At 42.4% G+C, this 23,020-nt stretch overlaps 2 protein-coding genes across 7 annotated transcripts in view; one reads left to right on the forward strand and one right to left on the reverse strand.

Moving 5' to 3' along the window:
* Positions 1–1,299, reverse strand: part of MED15 (mediator complex subunit 15) — a 30,356-nt gene extending 29,057 nt beyond the window's left edge. For all 6 annotated transcript variants that reach the window (XM_050906383.1, XM_050906381.1, XM_050906382.1 and 3 more), the window contains exon 1: positions 1,211–1,299. In XM_050906383.1, the coding sequence (XP_050762340.1) occupies positions 1,211–1,278 (68 nt within the window). In that variant the 5' untranslated portion in view covers positions 1,279–1,299. The remainder of the gene's footprint in view (positions 1–1,210) is intronic.
* A 981-nt stretch (positions 1,300–2,280) lies between these two features.
* On the forward strand, positions 2,281–20,262 carry KLHL22 (kelch like family member 22). Its single transcript, XM_050906949.1, has 7 exons — positions 2,281–2,304; positions 11,813–12,082; positions 12,996–13,161; positions 14,368–15,086; positions 16,203–16,395; positions 17,829–18,062; positions 19,115–20,262. Exons 2-7 carry the CDS (start codon positions 11,856–11,858, stop codon positions 19,490–19,492), a joined length of 1,917 nt encoding a protein of 638 aa, XP_050762906.1. The 5' UTR covers positions 2,281–2,304; positions 11,813–11,855; the 3' UTR covers positions 19,493–20,262.
* The last annotated feature ends 2,758 nt before the right edge of the window (positions 20,263–23,020 follow it).

Raw genomic sequence — 23,020 nt, forward strand, 5'->3', positions numbered from 1 at the left:
TTTTTTTTTTTAATCTCTTGCTGTATGCTTCCATTGAAACATTTATCAGCATTGTTTCCTGCTCAGAGATAAAAACAGTTACAGCTTGCAGGGCAAACACAAAAACAAAGGTTTATTGCATTAAGGTTTGTATCTGCTTACTCATATTTATTTCCTCAAAGTTACACAGCATTCAAGGGCACTTCTGTTTGCTTGTTTTGATGAAGAAGTAGAAGAGGAGGAGAAGAAAAAGCAGGGGATTAATCTAACAAGATTAATGACTTTGCAGAAAGTTTAGAAAGTAAAACATCCGTTCTGAGCACCAAGAAAGTTTGCATAGCTTTGACAGACACACATTATTGTATTTCTTTAATGAATACTGTAACAGTTTAATTCTGAAACAGCACCTTAGGTAAAGCCCACAGCTAGGCAGGAAAACAGCATACTGCTTACATACCATAAAAAAGAGACTGTTTTTAAATATTGATTCTTATAAGCAACAAGGCAAGATCAAGCTTTTGAAGCATACATAAATAAGGATTTCAACATTACTTTAGAAGCATTGAACAGTGCTTTCACTTCTGTAATAACCACCTTTTCTAGGGTAGAACAGCCTTCCAGAAAATAGAAAAAGCATGCAGAGCAGCAAAGTAATTCAAGTAAAGCGATTGTTTCACAAAGGACAACTGAAAAGGCAACAAGCTGAACTTTACATTAAATCACCAACATTTTTATTTCAATTTTGCCCTAAAAAAATCAGATGCAAGAAAATAACAGTGGTTTTCATAGGACAGAATATGTCAAACTTGGCAACACTACAGACACTGCCAAAATCGAACCCCTAAAGCAGAAGCTATCAAGCAGGACAGGACGCCAGTGTTCCTGGGGAAGAGGAAAGTGAAAGGGAAGGAGGATCGGAGAAAGGAAGCCGACGAACAGGCCCGGCTACCCCCCACACAGGGTCTGAGCAAATCCTGGCAACGAGGCCCCCGAAGCCCCCTCACAGAGGGACAGCAAAAGGGCCCGGGGGAGAGGAAACACCGGGGATCACGGACGAACCCAGGCAGCAAGGGGAGGACCGGCAAGGACTCGCAGAGGAGTGGAGATGGGTGGGGGACAGCCACCCGGGCGCGGGCGGCCCCGGGAGCAGCGGGAGCCGCTGAAGCCCCTCTGGCAGAGGCCGAGGCCCGCCTGCGGCCTACTTAGCGCTGAGGCCGCGGCCCGCACTCACATCTGGCTGACGAGCTTCTGCCGGAAGTTGGTGCTGCGCCAGTCGGTCTCAGGCCCGGTCACGTCCATCCCTGCCGCCACCGCGAGCGCCGCTGCCGCCCGCCGCTGCCGCCCGCCGCTACCACCCCGCCGCCGCGCTCCCCGCCGCCGCTCCGCCGCACACCACCGCGGAAGTGCCGCGCATCCACTTCCGGCGTGCTGAAGGCTTGAGGGAAATGAAGTCCCGGCGCGAGTCCGGCCAACTCTCGCGAGAGCTGTCGGCTCGGCGCGGGGCTCGCTGGGAAATGTAGTCCCGCCCCAGGCACACTACCTGCGGTAGCGACCCGGGCACCGACACCGAGGGGGTGCGGCCAACCTGCAGCCCCGGGCCCTGCTGCGGGGGTGACAGGCCCGGCGCACGACCGGGCACACCCTGCGCCCAGGGACACCGCAGCGCCACCGGCAGCCGGGGCCCCTCGGGCTGGCGGGTGCCCGGGTGACGCTGGGGGCTCTCGCCCCCGCCGCCCGCCCCGGTTCCGGCCGCGGCCGCCCCTCCCTCGCCGGGCGGGCGCGTCACGCGCGGTCGCCGTGGTTTCCGGGTCGCACATGAAGGCGGAAGCCGCTGGCGGAGGCCGCCGCTCTCGGTAGGTAGCTGGGGCGGCGGCGGAGGGGGGAGAGGGAGCGCAGGCCCCCGGCTGGGCCGCCCCGTGCTCCCGGGGAGGCGGCGCCCCCCAGTCGGCCCCGGCAGCGGCGTTACCCGTTCCGCAGGGGGGCCGAGCGCGGGAGCATATCCCGGCTCGGCCCCCTCGGGACGAGGCCCGAGCGGGTGAGGCGGTGTCCCGCTTCCCCCTGCTCGCCGCAGGGATGCCCAGGGGCGGGGGCACGGGGGGGCCCACGGGCCGCGACGGCCAGAGCAGGTCGGGGGGGCAGCGCGGCAGGCACCGGAGCAGGGCCTGCCAGCCCCACTGCCGCCCTCGTCCCAGCGAGGCCAAGGCAGCCCCTTGCCAAAGCCCTGCCGCCCACACGAAGCCACCCCAGCCAGGCCACGGCTGAAGCCAAGGCCCTGCTGCTTGCACGAAGCCCCTGAGGATGTCCTGGCGAGGTCGAGGCCAAGACGTACGTCCCTGCATAAAGCTGCCTGGGCTGCCTGCGCGGGAGGTGGGATGAGCAAGGGGGAGGATATTGGGTCTCAGGACCTGCAAAGGCATTTTCAGCAGGGGAAGGGAAAGTAAAACCAGAAGCATGCTTGAACTGGCTTTCACCACTTCATCACAGGGTTAGTCTAGAGTCAGGCTGTCTCTTTTAATGATGTGCAACTCCAGGTAGCTTTCCCCTGCAGAGAAAACTGCTCATTCTGTGTTGCTGATGGGGAAGCATATAAGTTACAGGGCAGGGGGAACCCTACAGATCCCTGCAAGAACAAAATTAATGTGGTGAATAATATGAATGAATTCATGTTTGGTACAGAAATCAGAGCTGGAGCGTGCTGGAAGAGGCCTTTGCTCTCTTCCAGGTCACTTAATTGTTGTATTTGGCACAGATTTAATTCCTTTCCAATTTTTTTTTCCTCCTTGTATTTTAAACTATTAAAAATTCATTATGTGGTTTAAGCAGTTCAACAAAGCAGGTTCAACTCTTGCCAACTAGCTGAGTCTCTCAATATTCATAGAACGTATATCATTGGCTAATTTATAAACTGTCAATTTTGGTGTAGTTATTACTTGGAGAGCTTGATCCTGTGGAAGCTTCATTTAGAGAAAGCGTTGTTCTTATTGTGGAAAAGACTTCAGGCTTTTTGAGAGGCTTTCTAAGAGTTCTTGGGATAATTAAAACAATTCTGTCAAAAGAACATATACTTCACAGATTTACCAGATCTATCTGGACATAGAACTAAACACTACCTCTTGATTCTGGAAAAAGCTGGAGCCTTAATGGTAGGCCACTTGTTTTTAGGGTAAGCAGGTACACCCTGCCTGAATATAGCTGGTTAACACTCCTTCCTTCAAACACAGGCAGCCACTCCATCCAAACCAGAACATGACTATTGAAAGACTCAGCTGAAAAGCAAATCTTGTTTCAAGATTAGGAACGAGAGGGGGGAAAAAAAGTAGTAAGAGATAATCAAACTCTTAAAAAGATGATGAAGCTATAAGAGAAAGCATTTTAGCACTGTATTGAATTTTTGTTTTCCTTATTACAATTTCTTGGTAGCATTTGGGCCACAGGCCGCCTCCCAAAAATACACCACAGAAAACTTTACAATTCTATGAATTTGGGTAGGTTGCAAATTACTCATGGATAAGGCAAAATATTCAAGTTAGAAAGTTCATACTCTGTAGGTTATACTACTGTTCATGGGGGAAAAAATCTTTTTAAATATTTATATATTTAAACATAGATACATTTTATGGGAGTTTTACCATATAGATATTAAATATGAGATGTTTTATTCTCAATATGTCTTAGAAATAACTTGTAATAGGCTTGGGGGGGGAAAAAAAACCCACAACAGGCATTTGCTTCTGAAAGGAATGAATGCGAAAATTTGAGACCGCATAGTTTGCAAAAGCTGTTTCCCAAGCCACGCCTTTTGGTTTCCTCCCACACTTCAAGTATACTACTAATGCTAGAAACTGAAAATGGCTCAGAAATTCAGCCCAGAGTGATGTGCTTGCATATTTCCATTAGTGACTTAAAGAAAGATGGCGTGTATAGACCTAGCAAAAGCATCTCATCATTCGATAAGTGTTCAAAACTAATGTTGAGATATAATATACTACCAGATGTCTTTGTTTGTTTCTTTTTGTGGGGACCTTGGTCAAAAGGAGTTGTTTGGGTTGTTTCCCATATTTGTAGAACATTCCTAAAGTGAAGTGGTATTTCAGGAAGAAGATTTTTTCTGCACAGTTGTGAATTCATAGAGGGATAATTCTGAAAGAAGCACTGCTGAGCAAAGCTTCTGTTTTTCCTTCACCCCTCTTCCCTTTTTCTTCAAAAAGTATGAAACTGGCCTAAGTCTTGTCTACACATAATGGTGTACTCAATTGTCTCCTATGTAGCAAACAGTCTTACAAGTGCCCATTACAAATTATTATATAGTTGGTGAATTATTCCAGTATTTGCACTCCAGTTAGAATGAACAGTATTTTTGCTTTTCAGTTTACATTGTTTGTGGCATCACATCTGTTTTCTGAACTATTTTCACAGGCATCCAGCAGCCTCCCCATTCTGCACACTCCATGACTAGTTGATCTATTTGTTCATGTGCCCTCTGCCCTGTTAAAATTCTGGTACATAGCCAGGTTCTGCCTATTTGCATTTGCAACCCCTGAGAGTCAGCGTAACTAGCATTTTGCTCCAGTCTTGTATCTTGTCAGGCTTTCAGCTGAAGCCTGGCTTAGATCCTAATTCTTGTTACTCCCTAGGGAGAGATGAAGGTATGGGAAGCCTTAGGGCACAGATTTTAAACTTCCTCCAATGCACTGACTTCTAAGGGCCTAATCTATTTGGATCACAATCAGCACGCCATATTGGTTGCTCTGTATTAGGAAAAAAGCTATGAAGAAGATGGCCTACAAGAAAGAGGACAGAGCTGCAACTGAGGGGCATCAGCAAGGTTTAAGAATGGACCAAGAGGAACCACATAAACTTCAATAGCAAAAGTGAAGTCATGCACCTGGGTCAGAGTAACACCATATATCGGAGCAGGTTGGAGACAAGCGTGGCTAGAAGTCAGCTTTTCAACAAGAGAGTCTGGGGGTCCTGATGAGCAGCAAGTTGAATATGATTTCTCCAACAGGGGCCAGCTTCATACTGGGCTGTGTTAGCAAGAGCATAGCCAGTAGGTCATGGGAAATTATTACTTCCCACTCTATTCAGCACTTATAAGCCCACAAAACCTGAATACCATGCCCGGCTTTGAGCTCCGTGCTGCAAGAAGAACGTGAGTTCAGTGGAGGACCACCATAAAGAAGGAGCACGTACAAGGAGATACAAGCACATGCAAGGCAAGACAACTGCGTTTGTTCAATACAGAGAAGAAAAGGCTAAGGGGAGAGCCAGTTGCCATTTTTTAAGCTATCTGATGGGTACAGGAAAATGTAGAGCCAAACTCTTCTTTGTGGTGCACAGTGCCAAGGATGAAAGGCAAGTGTCACAAAGCACAGGAAAAGAAATTCACACAGGGTAAAGAAGAAAACAAATATGATGGTTAAGCACTCAGTTTTCCGATTATTGACAACGGTGGAGATTCTGCACTTGACTAGACAAGGCTCTCAAGCACCCTGACCCCATTTTGAAGTTTTCCCTGCTTAGAGCAGGAGATTGGACTAGAGACCTCCCAAGTTTCTTTCCAGCCTAAATTATTCCACAATTCTAAGAAAGCATGGGACCCCCACCAAGGTTGAACAACCTGTCCATATGGCAGTAAGCTAAACAGATTTGGATACCCGACACCAGCAAGCTCTAGTTTATTTTGGGCACAGCTGATGCACAAGAAAATACCACTATTTGCATAAAACACCTCTTTGTAGAGATGTAACTGACAGCCACAAGCTCTTCAATACAAAAATGTCTGAGTTTCCATAGAAACTAACTTGGATAATCCTTCCTGTATCCAGCCATTTCTCTACAGTAGAGAATCAAGGCTGTCAGCACAACTGTACCAAAAAACCCCCAAAACCTACCCACACGCCACACACTAGTAAGCATCACTGTATGACATGGATGCTAGTCGCAGAAGGGGTGAATACTTGTCTAGGTGTGTATCATACCATGCAATACCAGTAATAGCAGCAGGATGCATCCAGGACATATGCCCTGACCCAGCTGCTTGGAAGTGCTCCCAGGTACAACACGGATATATTCTTAGGGAAGCAGGACTCTGTTCTCAATCTCAGGAAGTGTATGCTGTAAGCTGTATGAATTCCCACTCCCCAGAATGTTCTTTGCTGGAGCAGCACACAAACACCTTGGTGTAACAATTGCTCTGCACTTAAAAATTCAGGTAGGACAGACGCTGCATTCTCTTCTACCACATATATTTTACCATGCCTTTAACTTTTCCTTTCCCCGTTCTAGTTGAGCTACTCCATTCCTATACCCTGTGTTCTTAAAAGGATAAGGATTTTCACTGAGCACAAGAGCAAGCCAGCATACCGGTCTCTCACCATTTTGCTGTTTGAATGATCAAGCCACAATCCATTCCCTCAATTCCTCCTGTCCCAGTGCCAACCTCCTCAGTCATAAACCACATACCTTTGCTGTGAAAGCAAGTATTCTGTCATTGATCAGAGGGGGGATTTTGTTAAAAAACCTGAACCACAACTCTTTTCATGTACAGATAAGCAATTATTTCAGTTGAATAATCAGAAGCCTTACTAAGACTTGTACTTCTTCATACAAGTGAACTGCAGAAGGATGTTGTGGCAATGGAAGTTGAATACAAGACAATCCCACAGAGCTATCAGCAAGCCACTGAGATACTCTAGCTTCCACTGTGTCTATAGCATATTACAAGAGGCCACTAGTGATACAATGAACTTTGAATATAGTACAGGAAATAGAAGGAAATACTAGATTTCCTCCATGCTCACTCCATGTCTACTGTTGCAAGGCATGGCTGCTTTCTCCTGGTTCCTAAATGGAATCCAGGCACAGAATATAGAAAATTTCATTCTATTGAAAAAGAGCAGTCATGTCTTTCTACATACCTCTGAGGGTTTTGCCATTTATAGGGGTTTTTTTTGTTTTGTTTTTTTTAACTCGTTGATTTGAAGTGACCAAACAGTGCATGTCTTCCTACATTAGCATTGCCTATAGAAATGCACATATAATTACTGACCTCATATGCCTCCTTCCTCATTATGTACTGGGTGCTCAATTGTAATACCCTAAAATTAATTACTACATTAACCCGTGTCCTCTAAAAGACAAATGCAAACCAACATAACTGCAGTTTCAAACACCTTGTGCACCCAGCTAAGAAAATCTCTAGTCTGATTTTGTCTGCAGTTTCAAAGTGGTTAGAACAAGGACTTGCCTTCCCTTGTTTCTGGAGACAGCATCCCACAGGACATAAGACAATACTTTTTATCTTTGCTACAGAAGCACAGCAAACAGAAAGAGTGCCTCATCTCTTCCACCTTAGGGTCAGTCCTGCAATACCCGGTCACTGAACCCCACTGTTAACAGCTAACCAGCACTGAGAAACTTGCATGAGAGGGGGAAAAAAGTATTACTCAGATTTCTAGGAACTTGGCTCAGTCATAGAGCAAGTTTCTCAATAACAGAAGTAAGAGAACAAAGAGGCCTCAAGAACATCCTCCAAGCTCCCTTCTAGTAGAGAGGCTCAGGATGGAGGGAACTTAGCTGCATGGTCCAAGGGACTGTGCATTTACGTTAGCTAGCAAGGGCTTGCCTATAACTCCTTCATTTACAGGGACAGATATGCCAGCCTGTGAAAATAGTGTCTCAAGCCCTAAAAGCCAGCAAAGTTCGTGAGTGGTCAGGAAGGGAAAACAGTAAATAGAAGGTTTTCTGCAGCATGCAAGAAGCTGAACAAACCTGTTCTGTCTCTCCATTCAGAGCTGTACTGCTGGTACTACATTTAGCTTTTTTTAAAGGACAATAAAGATTAAGCAAAATACAAGTTTGAGGAAATGGGGTTAAATTATTTTCAGCTAAAAATATACAGAGGTAATTCAATAAAGTTCCTTGCTATTTTTAACATTGATGGGCACTTAAAAGGCATAACAATTCCTAGACACAGTAACAGTCATTCCCCGACACCCAGCTGGTACACCACACATAAAATAGCACAGTTCCACTCTTTGGGGTACCAGATTTTGACACAGTAACAAAGGCACAAAGCACACAGGAGAAAGGTCATAGTTAGGCAATACAGCCTGAGAAGCAAGGTGCTGTGCCAACGCCAATAGCCCTCCCCAACAAATTTGTAGTTGACATTTAGAACAATATTCAGGGAAATACAATAAACTATCAGCTCACCAAGCATACTGCATTTAATCCAGAAAACTTGAATGTCAAAACCACCCCACTTTTCTTTCAAAGCAGCCCACAGCACAACTCCACTAACCCTGCTTCAACAACCACTCTTTGTAACTTCCTACCCACCCAACCCCAGCTGCTCCTTGTACAGCTACTACAAAGCTGAGGGCACTCAGTAATCAGCTAAGTGAATCTTGCTGGTAATCCCCCACAAGACTTCCTTGTCTTAAAGGTCCTGTCTACCAGCTCCTAAGACTACCTAGGTATGAGTTAAGAGGCTTTCCTTGGCTTCTGGCTCAAAGAAGAGGACTGAACCACCTATATCAGTCAGACATCATGGATTAATACCATAAATGCTCACCTTTAATTTTATAAGTAGGCAACAATTCATAAAAAACATAGCAGTGAGAATTTTTCTAGAGTAGTGTGTTACCACTGGTTAAAACGATGACAATAGGCATTCACACTTATTTATGAGCCTTGAAGCCTGATTTAGGAGAGTAGGGAGATACGCATGACAGGATATAGATTCTCTGAGTAGCCACAGTGTAATTAAGAAACTTCACGTATCCAGGTACAAAAAGAGCTTATGAGTGCTGGCAAGTTTTAGACCACGTACACCGTACCTGCTCAGTAGTATTCCACCCTTTTTCCACAGCAGCATCAGTATTCAACCTACACACCCAAAATTGGTTAGCAGCAAATAACTGTGGATGGCAAAATACTCACAGGTAGCTATAGAGAGTGGTGAATTTCCATATCATAGTGGCTCTGTGCTCCAAACGCACAAGGCAGCTCTTGTGTTGGTGTACATGCATGAGTGACCACCTGAGGACAGTCCAGCTCACCAGTGACAGCCAAGATACAATCCAGGGGCAGAAGTTGAGAACAAGAAGTAGGGACTGCCAAAATTCAGAAAATAGAGCATAGCAAAATACCTGTTAGCTCAGCTGTTGACTAGCCAAAAATCAGCTGCGGAGGATGGTTCAGCTGCACTCCCAGCATCTGTGTTTGACCACACTGGGCTTACCACAGGTCTGCTAGAAGGGCTGGTTTGTTCAACTATTGCTAACAGTTGTGGGATAACTCAAGTCCATATCTAGTAGAACTAGCAATGAGATAAACTCCCTGCAGATCTCCAAGACAGCCCCATTTGTCACTGAAAGCTCTGCAGATACTAATGCTTGTACAGGCTTCAGAATCCCTGAATTATTTCTCTCTTTTTTTTTTTTAATTTACTCTCTTTCATAATACTATTTGATCTTCCTGGTTCCAGTTACCATATTTGTAAGATTGGATCCCTTCTGGGGCTTTACTTGCTGAAAGCTTCACCCCTTTCTGTTCCTTTTTAAGATTATTGGGATACAGAATGTATTCTGAATAGTAATTGTCTACAGTTATATTAATTAAAAGTAGATTTAAATAAAGTCTTGGCATGATTATACAGGTTTCCCACTCGACCCTGCATGTATTTCTCTCTCTCTCTCTCTGGAAAGCACGTCTCCTACAACACATTTCTTTGCTAACACTTGTTACATGGGTTCAATGGCCTGTGTAGTTTTAATATACCTCGCTTACTTCTCCCTACCTCTCCTCCACCAATGGCTACACTATATGACCCACTATAAGATTGTATCAAGGGTCATGCTGTTTCCCCTACCCACAAAAGTCTCTGAATTCAGAAAATACTTCATTTGCTACATTTACTTCTGCATTTTGATGCAATGATTTTACTCTCATAGGGACTTCTTTTGATATAGCTCTCTAAGTAGCTGAAAAAATGCAACCTTTTTTGGAGCATTAACCACATATTAACTCTGGAGTGTTAAGACATTAAACCACATTAACAACGCTAATGTGGTTTATCTGAATCTGTTCCTCATTTGGACCATATCTCGCCCTACTTATTCCCTTCATTTATTCCCTTCTAGTGAAATGGGAAACTTCTGATCAACATCTAGTAACACTCACTCCTTCACTTGCCTTTCTTACTATATTATCTCCATTGCCTCAGTCCATTACTTCTAGTATTCCCCAGGAGCAAATCAAATGATACAGTAATGTTTTGTCTGCTTCAAAAGCAGTCATCTTATTTCTAGGAAAAGCATCTACCTGTCATGAAAAATAATCCATTACTCATCTCTTCAGCTGATGATGGATAGTTTGCCCTGTATAATCAACCTGAATGTGCTCCCTAGAAGGCTGTCTCATCAGAGATCCTCTTCTGAGCTGGTTGTCTTGGTTTTGCTGGCAAAGAGCAGACAACCACTAATATGCTTTTTCAGGTTTTTTTCCATCCCATTTACCACACAATGCCACCTAGCTTCCTTTTGTTTTGGACAGTTGTACGGTAACTTCCCTCAGGCAGAACAATAAACATTTTCATATTTCTTGGTGTCATCGAGATAGTTCCTTCCTCACTGACCATACACAGAATACCTTGCAGTACTTTTGAGAGATTTCCAATGCTGCATTCACTGTCTATGGATGGCACAATTAAACAATGGTTCCATTTCTTCGTTGTTTGTTTGGATTTGCTGGGTTTGTTCTGCTTTTGCTTCTCTGACTGCTGATGAGCCCTTGTGACTATCGCTTGTGCCACTAAGCTATTTCCCAGGCCGCTGGAGGAGAGGCTGTTATAACTGTGTCTTAAACAGCCATATCAGCTAAGTTATTTCCTTTTGCTAATGTGAGGGTTTTTTAATGTGCTCTGACAACTGGATAGAGTCTACGAGCTCTAACTGCTACAACTTCTGACATTCTTCAAACACAATGGAAGGGGTAAATTACAGGATGGTAGAATAGGACTCATGAGATTTTGAGAGCTTAACCATAGACATGAAACACAATCACTTCCAGCTAGCTTTTTACAGATGTTTCCCCATGTGCCATAGGGGACCTTCCTACAGTGTCAGTGGCAGCCTAGAAAAAGGTACGGGATCGCTCTCTACAGTGCCTACACTGGAGGAAATACCCTCTCTCTGCAGGGAATCACGGTGAATTGGAAAGCAGTTGTGCATGCTAGCTTGAAGTTGTCACAATAAAGAAACTCACTTTGAAGCCTATAGTTTCGTATAGTGTTTTATAGAATGACAGTTGGAAATGTGCTCAGCTAAGGAAAATGAAAAAGCAAAGACAGGGAAAGAGGAGAGCTTTCAGATTCTGTGGTAAAATATCAAGAGAAAGACGGAAGGTGCAGTTTATATTGCAGCAAAGTTATCTGAGGGTATTAGGCAATTTGGAATTTGGCAAAAATTATGTCAGTTCTTTGTTATAAATTATGCAGAAATGCAAAAGAAACAAGGGGTTCTGGTAATGGGTTGGGAAGTGAAACTCTTGCTAAAAAAAAATACCCCCACATGCTACATACTCTGACTCTTGGACTGAAACCCCAAAAGTCAGAATACTTGTTTGAAAAAACATGTTCTGCCACTTTGGTGTGCTGATGTACACCTGTCTATTTCCAGTGTCATCATTCAGAATAATTTCTTCGGGGTAGAACTGTCTCTCCATTGACTGAAGAGTTGGTTTGATTTATTTTCTGTGACAGGCGGGGGTCAGAGGACCACTCATAAAGCAAAAGGCACAAACCTTTGCTGATTCTGTTGTCTCACAGATTTCATTCTGCTACAGCTGGTGGCTGAGCATTTCTGCCTGGGATGGCGGAGGATCAGGAGCTGACTCAGCCACACAAAGCTCAACTCGAGCCCTCCCTTCAGCAGCGCACCAGCAACACATACCGCAGTGCAGAACACTCTCAGGCCTTGCTCAGTGGCTTGGTATCTCTCCGAGACAGCAGCATCCTCTTCGATGTAGTTCTGGTAGTGGAAGAGAAACCTATTGAGGCTCATCGCATACTTCTAGCTGCATCCTGTGACTATTTCAGGTACACTTCAGTACAGCAGTAACAAGCATGTGTCTGAATGTTACTCAAACCTGCAACATCCAAATCTTCTGCCTTGGCACACTGCTTCTGGATGTAAAATTAGACCCATAAGATGAAGCTGAATGTGTGGCAAAATACCAAGTATGGCTTTATTCATCTCTCTGTTATTTCTCTACAGAAATAAAGCTCTTTTTCCTGCACAGTGAGCTTACCTCCACTGAATTCACTGCCTGTGGTACTTAGAGGTATATAAAGAGGAGAGACTATCTGAACAGGTGTCTTCTGCATAAATGCACTCTGGGTGGCTTTTAACATATCCTTAGCATTGTAAGACTTTGCCTATTGTGGTGATCATTTCATAATACACAAAAAGTCACTGGAAGTGGGTCACTCCTCTGTTACGTGCCTATAGTGTGACTCGCTGTCCATTAAATTAGGCACTCCCCTGGTCAGTTTGACTAGCAGCTTCTTGAACTGACTTTATTTTCATAGAGCAAACAAACAAATCCCAAGGCAATCCAGGCAAACTTCTAACTGGAGGAAGAACTGCTCTAGCTTAGAAAAAATTCCTACAGTCCCAAGTTCCTCTGTTTTTCCTCTTCCCCCACACCCAGAGTCTGCCTCTGCCCATCCATATGTACTGGGTCTGTATTTAAGTCCTTCAGCTGTGAATCGTACCTTTCAGATGGCCCCTACTGTTTTCCTGCAGAATGAAGAGTATTACTTTCTTAGGTCCTAAAGGCCTGTACTCTTTGTATCATTGGCTTAGAGAAGAAGTAATCCCATAAAAGTGTCTGGCTAGGTTTTTATCTTTCTGAATATTTTTTATGTTCCCAGGAAAACATAAGATAAGCAAACTGAAAATAGCTTCAATGCAAATCTGCCATAGCATGTGCCATTGTCTTTTTTACAGAGGAATGTTTGCAGGAGGACTGAGAGAGATGGAACAAGAAGAAGTTCATATTCATGGCATCTCCTACAATGCAATGTGTAAAATCTTGAACTTCATTTACACTTCTGAGCTGGAACTCAGTGTGAACAGTGTACAGGAAACCTTAGCTGCAGCCTGTCAGCTTCAGGTGAGGTACTGGGAGATGTGACAAAAGAGAAGCAAGAAACAAAAGCAACAATGAAAGAAACAGGAAACATGGATATCTGGTTAGATGGAGGGTTAGGGGGTGAATAAGAGCATGGGTCTGATGAGAAGAATTTCTTTGGGATGCTGTATCCACTGGAACTAACTATGGAAGGGTAGGAACGATGAATGAGTACTTGCATATCTCATTTGTGCCAATGGTTTTATTACTTATAAACATTTACCATTTCATCTAGAGGTCTATTTTATATAGCACTCACTTCCACTGATCTGCTTATGAAAGCTTCCCTGAAATAGAATACCTCTCACCTATGGTAAAGGACAGGGCTTGCTGCTCAGAAATTGTTGTGCTGCTCAAGATCTTCCCCAGATTGAGTCCACAGGCACATAACCTCCCCTGACCCTGACACTACAGGAAATCCTACCACTATGGTTTCTGCAATAAGTGCAGAGTTCATGTGCCTTTAAGACAAGTTTTTTTCTCTAATTTCCCCTGCAGCTAACCACTGCACAAGGCTTTGGTACTAAATCTTAAACTTTCTGAGTGCTTGCTTTGGTTGGTTTCTACACACTCAGCACCACTTTGTTAGCAGAGGGGCTCTTGGACAGCAGTTAGTTCTTTATTTGCCAGTAGTCCCTCCTGCCAGATACAACTTCAAATGGTATTCAGAAGACAACTCTAAATATTAATTTTCCTTTCAAATGGCTTCCTGTGCTCTTGAGTGATGCAGATATATTTGTTACAGATACAGTCTTTGATACAGTATGTCTGTAGTGCTCTGGAGTGACTGTAAACCTGGCTTTCACCACGTCCTCCATGCCTTCCGTTTTCATGACTGCCTCCCAGGCAGCCTGCAGCTTGGTGGCATGCTAACAAACCAGGTAGCCTGGCTGTCCAGTGTCCCATGTGTCTTGGAAGACACATTGCTGTTGCTGCACCTGAAGCCAAACTCATAGGCTTGCAGTATAGAGTGGCTAGAAGATCTATATTATATTCATCTATGTACCCATGTTGAGTTCTTTTTCTCTGGAGAAAGGTGAATTGGGCGCAAGTGAACATGCTGATCAGACTGTGAGGAGAGCAGTCGTCTTGTGGACAACTTTCTTGCAGTCATCCCAGGCTTCTGTCACCTGTCTCTTGAGTGTGAGGCAAGTGGTGTCTGAAATGAAAAATATCTCTCTCTTGCAGATTCCAGAAGTCATTAAGTTCTGTTGTGATTTTCTCATGTCCTGGGTGGACGAAGAGAACATCCTCGATGTATACAGACTAGCTGACCATTATGACTTGAGACATTTGAGTGATCAGCTGGACTCCTACATTTTGAAGAACTTTGCAGCCTTCTCAAGGACACAAGTGTACCGACAGCTACCCTTGCAGAAGGTCTACTCCCTTCTCAGCAGCAACCGTTTGGAGGTTAACTATGAGTTTGAAGTTTATGATGGGGCACTTTTTTATCATTATTCTCCAGAGCAACTGGAGACAGATCAGGTCTCCCTGATGGAACCCCTTAAGCTACTTGAGACAGTTCGTTTTCCTCTGATGGAACCCCAGATCCTGCAAAGGCTTCATGACAAATTAAGTCCATGTCCTTTAAAAGATACAGTCGCAGATGCATTAATGTACCACAAGAATGAATGTCTTCAGCCAATGCTTCAGAGCTCCCAGACACAGCTGAGATCAGAGTTCCAGTGTGTAGTGGGATTTGGAGGGATGCATTCTACTCCATCCATTGTCCTCAGTGATCAAGCCAAGTATCTGAACCCCTTGTTGGGAGAGTGGAGGCACTTTACAGCTGCACTAGCCCCCAGAATGTCCAACCAAGGGATTGCTGTTCTCAATAATTTTGTATATTTAATTGGCGGAGACAACAATGTAAGTGGTTTTCGAGCAGAGTCAAGGTGTTGGAGGTAAGATAAGGATAATCCTGCTATTATTTTTATTACCACCCTGTTGCCCATCTCTGAGTCAGTAAGCCAGTAGCACAGGCTGTACACTTGCTAGCCGAAAGATTAGGAACTGAGCAGGGGCCTCACTGAAAAGAAATGAGCCTCATAGTAACAGGAAGCTTCCAGCAGTGCTTATGGGACAAAGCCAAGCCTGACAGGGTAGAAACAGCTACTCATTCAAGAGTATTACATGTGCTACTTTTCTGCCTTGTTGGAGGGAGGAAGTATTAAAGGTGTGGGAAGCAGTAATGAACCTAGAACCCTAGATTGTCTAGATGCTCTTGAACTAGGATTTTCTAGAAGTCCTCTGTGTGTAGTTTTGGTCCCAATAGAAAGGGATTTAGCTACCAAAAGGGTTTTTTTAAATAAAATGCTATTACTGGTTGATTTTCAAGAATTTGTGTGCATTCCAGTGTCCTCTTACATTCTGTGCCAGGGAGAAGAGCAGGAGGAAGTCTCAGGTTTAGACCTTCATGCCCATTCCATTGCAAAATCAGATACAAACCCTTTTGTCTTTATATTGTGGTCATTTTTACTAGTTTTAGCTGAGTTGCCCTTATTTTATGGCATGCATAGTTTCACTTCACAACCAGTTTTCTCTGTAACTAAAATTTCCAGACCAGATCAGATTTTGATCTGAAAGTGAATCATGAGGTTCACTTTGAGCAGCAGATATTTGGGGAAAAGAATCAAAGAACCCACCACATATTTATGCCTCTCTGGGACTCTTGAAGATCTAGATTCAGTCTTTGTGCTATTTTTAGACTGTTTTACCTTGTAGAATGGCTTTGTGCAAGCAGGGATTTTGATATATAACCTGACAGCAGTGTATAAGATAATGGAAAACCTAGGCTTTTATAGCATGATTATGTCAGCTAAAATACATCTTCTAAAAATAGAATAAAACAACTTTGCTAATAATAAAATGCTGACAAGGCCAAATTTCACTCCACTTACAGCTGAGCTCAATTTCAGCCAAAGACAGTACAGTAACCCACATCTGTGGTGCTGTCTGGTATTCCAGCAATGATTCTGTGGCTGTATGAATAACTTTCTTTGATCCCATTCTTTTACAAGGTATGACCCGCGACACAACAAATGGTTCCAGATCCAGTCCCTACAGCAAGAGCATGCTGACCTCAGTGTTTGTGTTGTGGACAACTATATATATGCCGTCGCAGGCCGAGATTACCATGAAGACCTGAGGGAAGTGGAGAGGTATGACCCTAAAAGCAACACTTGGGAATATGTGACACCTCTGAAGAAGGAGGTAAGGAGTGCATTAGCCACACGCACTACTACAGTTCCCCAATTCCTGATTTAATCTTTTTAGATGCTTTTCTCATGTGTAGCTTTAAATTTGCTGATATTCAGATGGGAAACAGTAGCCGCTGTATATAAGATAAATGAATATCAAGAAAGGAGAATACTAATATATGTAAATTACATTTTGAGGTTAAATGCTTATTTTTCCTGTTTTGTTGTTTTCCCCTGCACATTTATTGTCTTAATCCTTAAAAGCATTTAAAATTGAACACATAACCTCTGGGAACAGGAAGTTCCCATTCCTCCTAGGCAGGTAAACTATGAGCCACAGTAGTACAAGCTTCTCACTTACAGTCCTCACAACATGCTTTACTCCTGATCAAAAGAGATAATGCCCCAGGAAGAAGGTACATCACTTTCTATAGACTACGTAGTTCCTGGACACAGAACTGAGATTGGGTAACAAGTTCTGGTGACAGTAGCTTATGTGACGCAGAATCACATTGCAGTGAGCTAATGTAAGACCATTACTCATTTGAAATACGTGAGTGAATAGCTATCTTTTGTCATCAGTACCATTTATCCTTCTAGAACAGCAATTGCCAAACTAGCAGTCATGACCCCATGAACGAGGAAATGATGTAGTGACATGGGAATTGGGGTTATGAGTGGAAGAGTTTGTTCTGAGTTCTAATACTGCTAAAAAAGGCAAGAATTTCCATTTTCAGGTTAAAAGTGTTGCAAAGGAGGAAGATAAATACAAACAACTGCTTGATGAATCTTGGTTAGGGAAGAAAACTAAAATCCTGAGTAATCTTTCAAGAAACTATGCTGATTTCTACTACACCTTTTAAAAGCTCTGAGTCAAGTGACCAGCACAAAATAATATTTGTGATTCCATAATGCCTCTCAATTGAGAATCTCAGGACACCTTAAAAATATAAATATTACTGTTATTTTACAAAAGGGATGCAGAGGCAGGAGAGGATAAACAGCTTGCATGAGGTCACAAATAATAAATGTGTGTCAATGCTGAGAATATAAAAAGCCTTAAGATCCAATTGAGTGCTACTAAGTAGGATATCTTGCATTCCTGATAACACCGCTTGTATAAGAAAAATCTCCAACAGAAAGGCTTCCAAGTAGACTAGGGAGAAAAGTAATAGTATGAATGATCTTCTAATCAAGAAACAATAAAGAATGAGAACTCACTGCAGTTCTGGAAGTTTTAGAAATTCTACTGTATTTCATTCAGAAATTCACACTTACAGCATAATCACCTAGAAAGGCATTGTCTATAAGAAAATCCTTCCAGATGTTGGTATCTGCATAACTCATGAAGAATGTCACTCCCTTAATGTCTATTCCATACTTTGAAATCTGGAGAAATACATAAACCCAGACCTCAACCTCTTGCTTTCCCATGTGGTGATACAGGTATATGCACATGCTGGAGCAGCACTGGATGGGAAGATGTATATTACTTGTGGGAGGAGAGGAGAAGACTATTTGAAGGAGCTACAATGTTATGACCCAAAGACTGACCGCTGGGACGTTTTAGCAGATGGTCCAGTGAGACGTGCTTGGCATGGGATGGCTGCACTGCTAGGAAAGCTCTATGTAATTGGAGGAAGCAACAATGATTCTGGCTACAGAAGGGATGTTCACCAGGTGAGAGCATGTCATACCTGTGTTTTTCTTGTAAGAGTCTGTTTCTTATGGATGCTTGCACTCTGATGTAATGTCTTTCTCCTACTCAGTATGCAAATAAAACTGTCTGCCCAGCAACAGCTACTGCAGCAGGTCTCCCCCACTCAATTGCAGAACTTGCAATGATTTATTTACTGCTGTCTGTCTTGAATGCGTTGTCTAACCCACAAAGCATTAAAGCTCTAGCACTTGGAATTCCTACCAATTTTAAAACATCTTTGATGGATAACATTCATTGGCATGCACATACCCAATAAGTAGCACATCAACTGAATTTACTTTACATTGTCTTCTCACGTGCATTTTTTTTCTAAAAGTAAGTCAAGGACTTCTGAATTACCAATGTGTAATTGCAGGACAGGGTTGTTAAGGATACGTTGGATGGCAATTGTATAATGCAGTTAAATGTACAGCACCTGGTAAGTGATGGCTGAATTCTCTTGAGTCTTATTCCAGCTTCTAGAACTGCTAGAGACATGAAGAGAATACACAAAAAGTAACTGCTCTTATAAAGCCAATGAAGATGGCAGAATTAAGTCTAGCTGAAAAGTGTATCTGAATGATAAAAAGGTGCTTACAAGTAAAAGCAGTTAGCCAAGTAGGTACCCAATGAAATCTAAAACTTCCCAACATATGGTGCAGAGACAGCTTAGCAGATTTGTCATATTTGTATGTTCCAGCACTTTTTTTCCTAATGCAAACAGATGCATTATGTCTGAGCTTATATTAGCATGTGTCCCCAGCTCTTTCACTTTTGTATATGTTTTTTGAATGACATACAGCTGTTACTCCAGCAGCAGGGTCAGAAGTTGTGACTCAAAGCTATATGGCAACTATGCAGTTTTCTGCTGAGTACTGTACTTCTGCTACATAGTGATATGCTCTCTCCATTATCAACACCCTGTCAAAAGACTGATGATATTGCATGGCTTCCTAAATAGTTTGCCATATGGCCAGGCTCTGTCACTAAGATACAAGTTTGATTTTGGCTAATCTCTTTCTTTTTCTTACAGGTTGCCTGCTATAAGCCAAGCACTGATCAGTGGACAAATGTATGTCCACTTCCTGCAGGACATGGAGAGCCAGGTATTGCGGTCTTAGAGAACAGGATCTATGTCTTGGGAGGCAGATCCCACAACAGAGGAATCCGCATGGACTATGTCCACATTTACGATGCAGAGAGAGACTGTTGGGAGGAAGGACCCCAGCTGGAGGATGATATTTCTGGGATGGCTGCCTGTGTCCTCACTTTGCCCAGGGCTATTTTAATGGAAACAGAGAAATGGTTCTCAGAATGGCACGCAGACCGCATGAAGTATCACCTTGACTTTCCATCGGAAGTTATGAGCGTATCAGACTGGGAGGAATTTGACAATTCAAGTGAAGATTAGAAAACTTTAATATTTATTTTTTGCCAGTGGATGAGGAAATTAAGGCTTGGAGAAAATACTTAGAGATTTTATATGTCTTTCTTATATACATAAATCAGTATTTAAAGGTTTGAAAAATAAGTGTTCTGCACAAAATGCCATTTACAGTCAATATCTGCCCATCTGCAAGTGTTCTGCACAAAATGCCACTTACATTCAGTATCTGCCCACCTGCCAGAAAGCAGCATTTTTAAAGTAACCACAGAACTGCCATTTTCCCCCAGTTAAAGTATAGAGGTTCTTTTGCTTTGAAGGAGACTTTTCTCATCCTTCAGCATGGACAGAAAAAAAGGCACAGAAGGCTCAGCTTGACTAGCTTCTTTCCTTACAGCTTTTAGCTCAAAATAGCTTTTTGAGATTTTTTTTTCCCTTTTCTTTTTGGTAATAAAACTTCCTAGCCAGCTTAACACAGGAAGGTAACACCTAGTGTCTCCCTCCTGTGCCAGATGTCAGACAGCTTGGTTGGTTTTTCAGCAAGATTGAACATACAGAAACAGAAACAGTAGCAAGAAAGTCTGAACCTTCATCTCATCTGGGCTTGCAGCCATCTTTGTAACTGGGTTAGAGTCTGTGAACTGACACCCACTCCTGAACTTCTACACTGCAAGTTCTGTCACCACAGTGGAAAGAAGATTTCTAGAAAAAACTCTCTGTATAGAGTATGGCAATCTCATCATTCAACTGTCAGACACGTTTGTTCACAAGCATAAATTAATAAATCCTTGTCAGAACTTTTTAACTACTGTCTCAGTTTTATTAACCATGATGTGGAGTCTGAAAGTTAGTGAGCTTAATTAGATCCTATAGTACTACATTAGTATCAGTGAAGTTACACCAGCTTGGGAGATGGGCAATTTTTTTCATTCTTTTATTATATGCTTTAGAAGAGGATAAAGAGAGCAGAGATTGGTTTGCCACAGCATAGGAAAAAAAGTAACGAGGTAACTAGAGGTACTGAAGATTACACTGGTCCAAGACCCTGCAGTAGCTGAACTAATGCCAGGAACATAATACAGAATTACTACAGCTCAGAAAGATAAAGCATAGTAAATCCTTCCTTCATGAGGCCTTAAAATAATTGGCTTCTGACTATCATCTTGCTTAACATTAGTTTAGAAGCTGATTTAAAGTCTGAACCAGTGTGATACCTGAATAGTATGAGATCCTTCCTTTTGGAGGGGCAGGAAGTAATCAGTGCCACCAGAAAATCATGACAAACTACCAAAAGCTTTTAAATCTTGCAGCAATAATGGGGTTGCAAGAGAAGGGCAAAACCAAAGTGACAATCAGAATGATATGATACTAGTCAAGTATCATCACATCATGACAAATACTGCACATTGACGTGCTACTTTAGAGAAACGGAAGAAGTTCCTGGATATTACCATTACTTAGGGATATTTTGTTTATGGAAACAAAGATGATTTCAAAATGGACCTAGACGACTCTACATTAGTAGACTGGGCTTCTGGAAAAGATTCAAGAGCATTTGCATACTTCTTTTAACAAGCTCAACAGCTTTTTCTTGGTAAGAGGGGCATTTGTTGGATTTTTTCCTCCAGCACTGTCAGTTTTCACCTCAATTTCTGAACCTTTGCCAATTGGCAAATAAAACAAAAGACCTGATAACTGCAGGAAACCCTGATTATGAGTTTCTTCAGAAAATCTTTTTTTGATAATGAACTCTGAACTGCACATGGAGTCTGGAAATGCAGACTTTATTACACTGCAATATTGGAGACCGATGAGTATTCCTATTTTGCTTACAGAGTTACTTTTAATGTGTAGGAATTAAATGTAGCCTTCAGATGTAAGGACAGATCTCTCTGACCCGGACATCACTAGAACCACTCCTTCCAGACTGCAAGTGTTGCAGTGGCAATTTGTTTTGTCTGCAAACAACAAGTGATTCAAGACTTTTAGTGGTCTAGATCATATTCTAGACCCAGCTGTTCTAACTAAACCCAGACATCTAACGCAAGTCTAATGCTTGCAGTGCATTTCCCATTTTAACTAGCACTTCTTGACAGACCAGTGATACCCTATGTTATACAAGTGAGAATGTTATTTAGCCTCTTTCACGATAAAAAAAAAAAGTAATCATTCTTTGTCTGGCTTCTTTTCCTTTTCCTATGTATACCACTAGAGGGTATTACTTACTATTACAAATAACCAAGCTGATGATTGATAGGCTAATTCTTAGATGACATAGGAGAATATAAGACATTCATGAGTAATTATTAAGCTAAAGAAACATCTTGAGAAAACTCATGGGGTTTTTTTTCCAGCTTCTACCCCATCACTCCTTCTATGTTTGAATACTGATTTTTAGATAGTCAGGTGATCCATTTTTCCATTTATCAGTATATGCAATTCTGTGATTGCATTATTTATTAAATGGTGCAGTTGAATGCTGTGCAAAGCAAATCAATATAAGGCTTAGAATGCAGTTACAAGGAAATTACTTTTCCTTAAAGCAGATGATCCACCTTAGAGAGAAGTGCTGCATTATTTTTTCTGATTTTTTTAGTTACTGGTATAATACCGCTAAGTTACATGAACTAAACCTAAGGGCAGGTATTATGTATTTTGATTTGATAAAAACAAAACTTCTGTTGCTTTCACCCCCAAAATTTCTTTTCATCTGAGCATAATGTGACTGTTGAAAGTTACAGTATGCACTATCTTATTTGCATGTATTTTGTTTAGGTAAAAAACCACGGAGTTTAGCTTAGTTCAAACCATCCTAATCATTTAGCAGTAGCTCGTTTTAGTCCAGCATGTACCTTTTCAAACTAACACATAGGCTAAACAATAATAAAATTGCTTTGCTTTAAAATTGGCAATTTTATCTAACTCGGCAGATATAAAGCACTTCGTTCTTCTTGTTTACTACAGTTACCTATATAAAGAAATTGCAGGAGAGATGACAGATTTGTACGCAGAGCTATAATTATTATTGATCAGTTTTCCTATCAAGAATGATGCTTCAGGAACTTAGCCTTCAAGAGCCCACTTAAACTTTGTGTTAGCTCAAGAAAAACATGTACTCATAGGGATTTTAGGCTGATTCCATATTTTTTTATTTATAAGTTCGCTGATCTCCTAAATGTGTCAGTCTTGTATCTTACAGTAAAAAGCATTATTTTTTTACAGCGAGTCCTCAGAGACAGTATAGCACAAGACATTGTGGACAGATGGACAATGAACTAAGAAAGCTGTAAGTTATTTCTGGTCTGTAAGAGAATAGCCAAACAACTCTTCCAGAACTGAGTGATCAAAATACCAGCCCTTAAACTGCTGATACATTAGGAAGTCCAGAAGAATAACAACTAGGTTTCTTGATGATCTATTTTCCTATTTCCTGCCAGCACAGAGGTAAAGCTGTATAGGCATATTTGTTAGATTTGTAATTAGTGGACTTGTATCCTGAAGTATTTCAGGCTTCCACATTTGGAGAAGTGATTGTGATTGCTTCAGGTTTTGTTT

The sequence above is a fragment of the Gymnogyps californianus genome, chromosome 16 (assembly GCF_018139145.2).
Source record: "Gymnogyps californianus isolate 813 chromosome 16, ASM1813914v2, whole genome shotgun sequence".
In the NCBI taxonomy this organism is placed as follows: domain Eukaryota; kingdom Metazoa; phylum Chordata; class Aves; order Accipitriformes; family Cathartidae; genus Gymnogyps; species Gymnogyps californianus.

Bases quoted from the DNA above. Each gene is read 5' to 3' on its own strand.
- KLHL22 (XM_050906949.1), top strand. From the start codon at position 11,856: ATGGCGGAGGATCAGGAGCTGACTCAGCCACACAAAGCTCAACTCGAG. The intron at 15,087-16,202 runs GTAAGATAAGGA...TTCTTTTACAAG, and splicing joins GCAGAGTCAAGGTGTTGGAG to GTATGACCCGCGACACAACA. The intron at 16,396-17,828 runs GTAAGGAGTGCA...GTGGTGATACAG, and splicing joins TGACACCTCTGAAGAAGGAG to GTATATGCACATGCTGGAGC.